Source organism: Pelmatolapia mariae, linkage group LG20, assembly GCF_036321145.2.
Source record: "Pelmatolapia mariae isolate MD_Pm_ZW linkage group LG20, Pm_UMD_F_2, whole genome shotgun sequence".
Lineage (NCBI taxonomy): Eukaryota > Metazoa > Chordata > Actinopteri > Cichliformes > Cichlidae > Pelmatolapia > Pelmatolapia mariae.
Genome location: NC_086244.1, coordinates 7,935,288 through 7,945,584, shown reverse-complemented (window position 1 = coordinate 7,945,584; position 10,297 = coordinate 7,935,288). Strand labels below are relative to the sequence as shown.

The 10,297-nt window shown below is 38.4% G+C and overlaps 1 protein-coding gene across 1 annotated transcript; it reads right to left on the bottom strand.

Annotated features, from left to right (window-relative positions):
- Window positions 1-5,869: 5,869 nt before the first annotated feature.
- LOC134618771 (probable N-acetyltransferase camello) lies at window positions 5,870-10,015 on the bottom strand. The gene is made up of 2 exons (XM_063464328.1): window positions 9,908-10,015; window positions 5,870-9,361 (listed from the first exon to the last, which is right to left on the bottom strand). Exons 1-2 carry the CDS (start codon window positions 9,924-9,926, stop codon window positions 8,610-8,612), a joined length of 771 nt encoding a protein of 256 aa, XP_063320398.1. The 5' UTR covers window positions 9,927-10,015; the 3' UTR covers window positions 5,870-8,609.
- Between the last annotated feature and the right edge of the window lie 282 nt (window positions 10,016-10,297).

The window sequence follows — 10,297 nt, the reverse complement described above, 5'->3', positions numbered from 1 at the left end:
TTTTAATGGTTTATGTGGGCCAGTTGTGATAGGGATTATTTTCTTCACTTCCTTCAATAACCCTGGAAACTCTGAGATATGGTGTACATCGTCAGAAATTATTGATTTTCCCAATATATTGGATCAGGACCTATGCTGTCATTTAAGAAATATAGAAAAAATATCACGGAGCAAAGACAGAGATGTGGATTTATGTTTCACTTGAACGTTCATTTATGATGGTTATTATAGAAAAACACAGCGAAAAAACACTGATGCCAATAATAATGTCTTTATGTCATCAATTATTTTGTCTCATTAGAAATCGACATTTTTCAGAAGCAGAAGAAATGCAAGTCTTTAATAATGGCTGTACATCATCTCTCAGAAAGCGATATTTCTCAGCAGGATTCTTTAAGAAAGCACAACTACAGAAAATGTCTAGTAACATTACCCCGAACTCACTATCAAAATGTCCCCAACTGCTTCGACCAATGAATGAACTTGAATCAAACAGGCCGGCCTCGGCTGCTCGCAGTTTGGAACACGAATATTATCAGTTAATCAATGCGGCACCTCTTCTTTAGTCCGTAAGTGATGTGTTTTGACATTTAGTGCTGAGCTCTCATCTGTGCTTGCACTCACAAAAGATCTTACGTAATCACTCAGAGTTAAATGCCAATAAAAGTTTCCTCTTAAGAGATATCACAAGGCTGAAGCTTCCAAAAGTTAACAAAACAAATCATCCCGCTTTGATGTGGTAATACCACATAAAGCACCAATTTTGCTAGATTATTCAGGAGAAATCACAAATATTTATGTATTTTTGCAGCTAATGATTATTTAATGTGAACTTAATGAACTGTCGAACAAATTGGGGCCTGAAGAGTGCACTTTTTATTTGATGAATAATTCTATCAGATAGCTGAGGCTTAGATTATCAGCGCTGCAAGCTTTCTTTTTCCAGTGAACAAGTAGTATATAATTGTGCAAACGATCAGCGTCAGTGTTATTGATTTTGTTGGTGAGTCACATCACCTGCAACCAGTGTTTTGGGGAGTAACAGATTACATGTACCGGCGGTATTTAAAATACAAAATATGAGTTACTGTATTCCGTTACAGTTACCGCTTAAAATTGTGATATATAGAATACAGTTACTTTGTTGAAATAAATGGATTACACAGCGGTCTTTTCCTGTCTCATAAGGCTATGTCCTCTCTATTTTTGGTAATTCCACCCCGGTGGAAAGCCAAACAAAACACGCATTAAGAGGCTCTAATGTCTGTGTCTCAATCTCGCGGCCTATGTCAACTCTACTTGAGTTCCGTTGGAGCAGCCTTTCAACGCCTCTCTATGTCTCTCGCTAGCAAAGTTGACCCAGACAACAAAGTAAAGCTAGTTTTTGACTACGAGCCAGAGGTCCCTTTACTACAGTTCGGAGCCGCTAACCTGTTTTATATACGCGCGGAATAGTTTTCTATACGTGATTGCTGCAAAAAGTGCAGCCTTACCTAATGTCCACCCTACTGTTACTCATTTTATATTAAGATTTAAAAATCTAGTTGGTATTGGTATGGCGAGTATCCTTCAGTAACAGTAATAAATCACACAGCAATAGTACATTTATGTAGTTGTAAAAAAGCATGACAATATATTAAGTAATCCAAAGTATTCAGAATACGTTACTCTCATTGAGTAACGTAATGGAATACGTTACAAAATACATTTTGGGGCATGTATTCTGTAATCTGTAGTGGAATACATTTTAAAAGTAACCTTCCCAACACTGCCTGCAACACATATGGGTTGCAGGTAATGCGGGTTTCCTACTGCAAAAATGTCTTAGTGTTTCTAGACCAACGGCTGGCATGCCCAATATTCTTATTGGTTTTTCCCAACTTGGTCAGGAGCCATTTTTATCATTAATAAGACACTTTCTCCATATGCATATTAATGTTGTTGGACTATATTGCCGACCTTCTTTGATTGTCACAGCAAACCTAACCTGGAGCAGGTTTATTTAGTTAAAACAAGATGTAAGACAGACCTAAATGGTGTCAGTGAGTCACGGCCGCTCCATTCAAACAAGAGGAACCAGTTGCAATCTGTGCATTAGTAATAAGATTTCAAGTGGAAAGAATATAGCACAATCGTTATTATGATCCTTTAGCTTACCCTGACTCATTACTTTTTGAGAGGTACCACTTCAGCCAGGAGGGAATAATTCACAAATAGGGTTTATTAGCACCCATATTAGAAGCCAAGTGTTACATTTCCTGCCGCTGCTGCCAAATAATTATAAATGAGTAAAAAAAAAAAAGAAGATATTACACGAAGGCCCGTGAAATGACACGAACTGCAGGATGTCCAATGAGCTTACGTTACCTGAAATGGAGTCACCGCTTCTGCAGTTTTCCAGTCGCTCAGAAGGAGCGCCGTCCTTCCTTTTACATCTTCAAAAATTTGCTGTTATGATGATTTCGGTTGATACCCAAGCAAAATGTGATGTCACATGATACCCATCTGGTTCTGACTTGTTTTTTTTCATTCTGTTCTCTTTATATTTGCTGTAACAGGGAAGAAACCCTTAAATGCACTTAAATGCACCTCTTTAGCATAAAGTGTACATAAATGTAATAGCATCAAAGGAAGAAAACTGAAGCCAAAGCAGAAGTGCCTTAAACTGCACATAGGAAAATAGCCTTTGGGATTCCTTTATCCATAACCTTGGTGAGTTTATGATCTCAACCACTAGTTCAGAGTCTTATTTAATAAAGTAAAAGCTCAGTTTTCTGTCAGGGTTTTTTAAAAAAAGGAATATATGTCAGGTTCTGAGGAACTTTATGATTGACAAGTTAGCACCAGATAAGCGTGTAGAGTGCATCTTGGATTATTCAGATACAAATTATCATAAGATCATCAACACCATGGACATATAAAGGTTCAATGCAAGTAACATTTTGCTTTTGGAATTTGATTCTTCTACTCCAATTCTTACACTTGTATTTTTCTTAGTTTAAACTATCCTTGGATTATTTTTTTAAGAGGGCTTCTTCTCTGAAGGTTAAGCTTTGTTACCTTAGAGTTGTTCTAATTTCTGCTTCCTTTTTTTAACTACTATTACTGGTGGGCTGTAGTAGAAGCATATTAAAACGAATGAATTTCCTTAAGGTGAACTGTTTATCTGTTTACTTTGTCTGACGCCACCACTTCTCTCTTGTTTGTGCCGCTTTTGTGATTCCTTTAGGTCAAATTATCTGGTTGAATTCCTCTGAGCCCTCCAATACAAGTTCTTATTCACTTCAAGTGAAACTTTTGCCCTCCCATGTTATTCCTTCTGCCAGAGAGTTGTCAGTCATGCTTTCCATTGCTGACTTTCACATTCCCTACTTAGTCAAGAGTATGCAGGCACCTCGTACGACTGAAGACATCTATTCTTATCAAATTGTCATGTGGCTTTGAAGAACAGAGCAAACTGCTCTCCCAAATGAAATGGAGTCTTTGAAGTGATGTAAGCAGACCAGGTTCTTTGCACCTTTCACATTTGTTTTGATTATTTGGGATGTGGACTGAGCTAAAATCTTGAATAGGGCAACAGCTATAGCTGGTGACTCTGCTCAAGTCACACAAGCGTATAGCTGGTCATGATCACAAGATAACATTAACACAGAACGTGAGACCAAAAGAAATGTTCTGTATAAAAAACCTGGAAAAGGTGTTATGTAGCCTGCTGTTGCATATCTCTGTTTTTCAAATAAGCAGCGTGAAAGACTGTAAAAATCTGGTCAGAGCTGTATGTTGTGTAGCTACTTTTTTATTAAATATTGTAAGTAACACAGTCATATTTGTGCCACAAATACAGGCAGTTGCTTTTTGAGATACTGGTGGGATAGAACCAAAGAACGAATATGAGTATGTATATGAATTATATCACTGGGGAGGTTTTTTGTTTTGTTCGGCCTTTTTTTCTGTTGTTGTTAGTTTAGTTTTTTATTAAAACAAATTTAACATTCAGCCTCCTACTCCAATAACTTTCATGTAAAAGTCTACAAAAGTATTTCATTTCAAGTCGCATTTGTACATTCTTAATAATATGCAAAACTCTCAGTGTGATTGAGATCTGAGTCTCAAGGTTCATTATCCTAAAATATTGCAGAATTATTTAAAGCACAAGAGGATCGGACTATAACTATTACCCTTCACCATATTGGAATGCAGCTATTCTGGGTAACTTGGCATTGCGTCTGAAATATGAAAAAAATTGATTGTCCCATATTTCTCCTAATTATAACAGCTGTGATCAATTTTTCCGTTGTTGTTTTGTCCAATTACTTGCTTGACCAAATCCCCACAGTCCTCTTGCATTGAAGCTGGAGCTCAGCAAACGAGCCACTGCCTAATACTGTGTGGAACATTTATCCATGATGTAGAGGTTCGCTTTTCGTGTAAACATATTTAATACCAACTCATTAGCTACATCTAATCCCACATTTATCCTCATAATTTGACTTCCAATCTTGAATGCTAATGAGACAGTAATTATGCTTTCATACATGTTCCAGTCCTTAGGTATAATTCAATAGATGCAGTCAACACATTTGTCCTGATTTTATGCTTTAGTTGTTAGTGTCTCAGACTGTGCGATGTGGTCTAATATTCTGCTGTTATAGAAAAAAAAGTATATTTATCATTCTTGAACCATGCAGCAAATAATTGACCAATTATTCAGTAAAAAGGAAGTGCACACTCTGCATAATGTCAGGTTCCCAAAATGCAGCAAACCTGTTTGTGTAAATGCTCAGTATGCTGTTGTTACTTGTGATTTAACAGCTAACAGAATGGGCCAGGTGCTGTCTTCTGCAGTGAATTACAGCAAAACGGCCAAGAAAGTAACTTCCAGTGGTGAAACGAAGAAGATGAAAAGCAATTATGCGAGGCTGTGGTGAATAGTATATGATGATGTATGAGCCAAACAAATCTACTTTTGGCTCTCAGACAACAGCACATAGGCGGTTGTTACCCTCATGTAATTAATCTCCATAATCTTTGCCTTTTCAATAAGGGTGCTAATCTAGAAAAAGAGACAGACCTCTTCACAAGCAGACACTGTTTATAATGTTGATTACTTCCTTTGTTATTGTCAGAGTTTGCCTGAAGATACATTAGCTCCTTTCTTATGATAAGCTAGATGTCATAGATCTCGATATGAGTCAGATCAGTAAGATACTGAAAGGAATACGTTATTGTTAAGATGCATGCATGCAGGATTTCTCAAGATAATCCCTCCCCCCACACACACACACACACACACACACACACACACACACACACACACACACACACACAGGTGCGCACTCACCATCCCACCCTATAGGGGACAAAAAGATGTTTTCCTAATCGGATTTCTGAGCTCATCCTATGATGAGAGTCTGCCCATTTTATTGATCTTATGTTATCTCAAATTGGGAACCTTTGGTCCAGTAATGAGAGATAGATGGAAGGACTTTTTAAAGTTTCTCTATTGATACCTCAAACCAGGAAAAAATAAATAAATACAAGAAATTTCATAGTAATGCTTTCCTACCCTCGGAGTTCCTCTGTAAAGTCGGTACTCTAATTAAGTATGCAAATAAATCTGTTTTTCTCTGTTGCATTTAATTTCTGTGCATGCATGGAAAATTACATTTCACACCATATTTCACTTCATTTGATACTTTCCAAATATTATTGTTTTACAACACTAAATCTAACCAGAATTAATGTCATATTTTTGATCAACAGAAGCCCTTTCTTTACTGAGTGATAAGGTTTCTCTAAATAAAATCCATATTTATTAAAAGCTATTAGTACTTACAATTAATCAAATGAAAATCACCTCTGTGCTGTGGAAATGGTTTAATTTATTAAAGTGGATATGGAAACTTCAGCTTTTGCAACACAAAGCTACTTAGGAATGGCTTAGCGAGGGTCAACGTTGTGGAGTTGCCAAATCTAAATGTACATGTGTGTGGCAGCTTTAAAGACAGGCTATGTGGTCAGGTTTTTAAACAAATTCAGCAGCAGACAGTCAATTCTTTGTTATTCCTCTTCACAGTTTACTGTTAGATTAGTCTAACAAAAAAAATTAGAACAAAAACACATGTAAAGGAAGCTTAGACCCCAGTCACAAAGGCCTAGAGGTCAGTCACTGACTGTTACTAGGAAAAAATGTGTTTTCTGAGTGGTTGGCCAGTGTTTTCTACAGGTTGCTGGCTGTTGCTTGGTGATATTGATCAGGAAGAGGTATATGATGCTACACCGAAAACATCTTTGGGATTGCTTTGGTCGTTAATAGAGGTTGCCAGTAGTTTGCACACATCTGGAAACTCACCAGCTGCTCGTCAACAAGTTGGAGGAAAAGTTAAAATGTGGTCTGAGAGCTAATATTGGTTATTGGTTACACACAAAACACGCCACCATCTTTTTCTTCAAATGAAGTGCAAACAGAGCCTGCTCTATCCCCCTGAGCTTTTTTATTATCTCGTCTTGGTACTATATGTGTATTTTATTCTATGTCAGCGGTCCCCAACCTTTTTTGCGCCACGGATCGGTTTATGTCCGACAATATTTTCACAGACCGGCCTTTAAGGTGTCGCGGATAAATACAACAAAATAAAACCAGTACCGGTACCAAAAAAAGAAGATTTATTCATAACACACACGGGAAAAGACCCAGGGAAACCAAGTTAACGAACCCAGGATAAACGAGCCTCAACTCTCGCGGCCTGGTACCAAACGACTCACAAACCGGTACCGGTCTGTGGCCCGGGGGTTGGGGACCGCTGTTCTATGTCGTAAATAAAGGTTAAAAATCAGCCTATTCATTTGCATAATGTGACATAAAAATGGATAGATTTGTCCAGAGAATAAATACTGTCCGTCTTTCTTGAATTTATACATCTGCCTCACACACTACTCCCAATTTGTATTTTACATTTATGTTTCGCTGTTAAAAGGTTATTTTCTAGTAATCAGTGCACATCAAGTGTGTGACATCATTGCTATGAGGCAATAAAACACAACAACTTCTGAGGGGCTGAATACTTTTCATAGACATTGTGGCAGCATAGATTTTGACGTTACGGAGAGTAGTTGCAAAGCAGCTTCAGCTCATATCATTGTCCCCAAAATGGCAACTGACTCATCTGTGCAGCATGTGTATGAGAGGAATTACAATCAAGCTGTCATTACCTTGAGGCCAATTGTACTGGTAATTGTGAGAGGATGACAACAGGTTGGCCAGAATTAAGGCTCATCTTCCTTTGGCTAGTTCAGCACCTGCCTGCTGGCCACTGGCCGAATTTTTTTCTGACAGCCTCAGCAGGAATGATTGATGCCTGAAGGCCTCTGATGGGGGTGTGTGTGTGTTTCTCAGTGCCAAGCTGCTTTATCCATCCAGCACCCTCTCTTGAAGCTCATTTAGGTCGCACCTGTCATTGCACACCTTGGTTGCTTGATGTTTTTTCCTTATAGGCTCGTCATCTGTGGACGCATACCCTTTCAAGACAAGCAGCTACTGTGTGTTGCTGATAATATTCTGGAAATTGTAATCACCTTTAGGAGATTTCTGGTGCAATGTAGGTTAAGAAATGTGTAAATATAAATTGTTTAGCTGATGCTGCACCATGCATGTCACTAGGTTTTTCTTGCATCAGGTTCTATAATGAAAAGAAAAGCTGTTATTTGCATTGTTTCATATTTTTTTGGTTTATAAAAGAAAAATTTCCCATGGGTTTTCCACCTGTATTCACACAATCCCTCCTCCCATACACACACATACCATAGGACCACCACTAAGGAAACAGTTAAGCTTTTTCTCTATTGTTTGGTGTTGATAATCTCAGTATTTGCCGTGTGTACAATGACCTGAATGCACTGCAGTATACCAAAGTCTTTATCCTATTTTTATGCCACACACACACACTCACAGCTCTTTTAGCTCCAAAGAATTTTAAACCTCCCAATGTCCTGATACTATTGCATTTTTCATTGGTATTTTAAGCAAAGAGTTGTGAGGTCTTAGAAGTCAGCTGGCATTAATTCCTCTGAGGCAGAGGGATTCAGCCTCTCCCTGGAAAGAGGCTTAAAGAAAGTTCTCCTGCTTCCAAATGACTATACTTCTCCTTTCTCACATACATTTTTATATTCCTTAGTGGACAGGAGAACAATAGATAATCGAACGTGACTACGTTTAAAATACAATAAATTCATTTAATAGAACCTTACTGGGGTGTACTAGACTTGCATATGCAAATACGTTCATTTAATTAACTTGGAAAAGTTGACTAATTGTCTCATTGTTCTCTATGTTTGTGGGCAACAGACTGTCAGGGGTGCAGGTGTATACATAATAGATCAAAGCGAGAAGAAATACGAGGAAACTGAGATCGTTAATCCTGCTTTGTGGAAAAAAACATGAAATTTAATATATTTTTCAAACTACCATGATAGCAAATTTGAGAAACGAGTGACCAATATCACACAGAGAGGTTTTTCCAATGATGGTATAAGATTAAATTAAGTGACATATTCATGATATGCTGTACATTTTAGGTTCTAATAACTGCTCGCTAGAGTAAATTTTATCTTTAAATTAACTTCTCCATTCGCATCACATTTATTCTGGCGAGGTTGGAAAACCAGCGGTTGGCGTGCGTGTTGCGATGGGATGAGGTTTGCACAAAGCCGGCTTTCTCGAACAGGGAAATGGCTGCTGTCTGTGGTGAGCTCACATCCAGGATGAGACGGCCGAAGCCTCTCTCTTTGCAGAAATCCAAAGCCTTCCGTGTCAACTGCGAGCCCAAGTTTTTGCGGCGCCACGAAAATGCCACGACCATGTGACACATCTCCCCATAACTTCCATCCCTGGCATCTTGAGCCAGCTCAGAGCCTCCTCCCGTCACTCCGCCATTCCAGTCTTCAAACCTTTCACCTTCTTCCTCTCCCCTTTTTCCAATCACTGCCACCATCCCTACCACCTTGGATTGGCCATTGATGTCTGCCTCCGCTACCCAGAAGCCGTTATCTGGGTTTTCCAGGTAGCTGGCCTGAATGTCGGCCATATCTGCGCTTTGCCTCCTCATCATGTAGCCCTCATAGATATCATGGCAGCAATAATAAATGAGGCCAGCCCATGCACTGCCAAACAGTAGAGCTTGGAAGTAGGAGCTGCCTCCCAGCACATAACCAGCCATCGAAATGCTCAGAGCAACACCAATATGGTCTGGATGGCTCATGGCCTTGAAAAAGGCTGGGTAAACATGCTCAAAAATCCCATCCTTAAATAGTGACATGACCACATGTTGATCTGAAGGTCTATATTCCCTGATGGAGAACTGAACTGCATGTTAGAGGAAAAGAGAAAGAGAAGGGAGGGAGAGAATGAGAGCTCGGTGAGACTAATCTGCCTGTTGTTGCAATCAGAAATTCCTGCTGGATTTCACAATGGGCTAAATATGCTCACGTAACCTGTTAAATAAATATAAAATAAATCACTATGCCTCTCACTGATTCTTACCCTTTTCATTTTTAATTCATTTCTATTCCACATAAATATGAAAATGGCATTTTCATGTGACAACCTGAGGTGAAAATCACAATTAAAATTATTACTACTATTAAGATTCCAAGAGTGAGAGTCATTCTGGGGATGCAATACAATTAGGTCTCAAATGTGCTAATGATCGGAATCAAACGAAGGTGATCCTGAGGCAACAAACAAAAGCGTTTTAGTTTTATTGAAATGTGTTTATGTCATTAAGGGATGTTAGTACTGCCATTCATCTACACCCGTGCTGTCTTATTAGTTCTCTTGTTCATAACCAACATGACAACAACAACAACAAAAATAGCATAAAAGATGAAAATAATCAGAAGTTTAACTTACAATTGTTTTTCTGGGCCATGCTGATGCCTTCCCCGCGTCTTTTAGTCTTTTTCTCACTCTGACAGACTTAAAGCTGCCCCAGACTTAATCTACAGATTGTGATAATCAGCCATTCACAAAAGGGATTGAAATTAGTCTGAGCATGCTCACCTATGAGTTCACACCACACACACACACACAGTGTAGACCTCAAATGACTTTGAAGTATAACTGCTACTGTTTGTATAAAATATTGAGGTTTATATAAGAAATTTTAAACTTTGATTTAGATTCTGTGGAAGCGTGCTTTAAGTTAAATTGAAATTAAACACAGGATTGTTTTGGTTATTTAATTTTTTTAACTTAATTGGGCTTCGTCAACAGAGTAAAGAACTCCATCACTGGATTTCT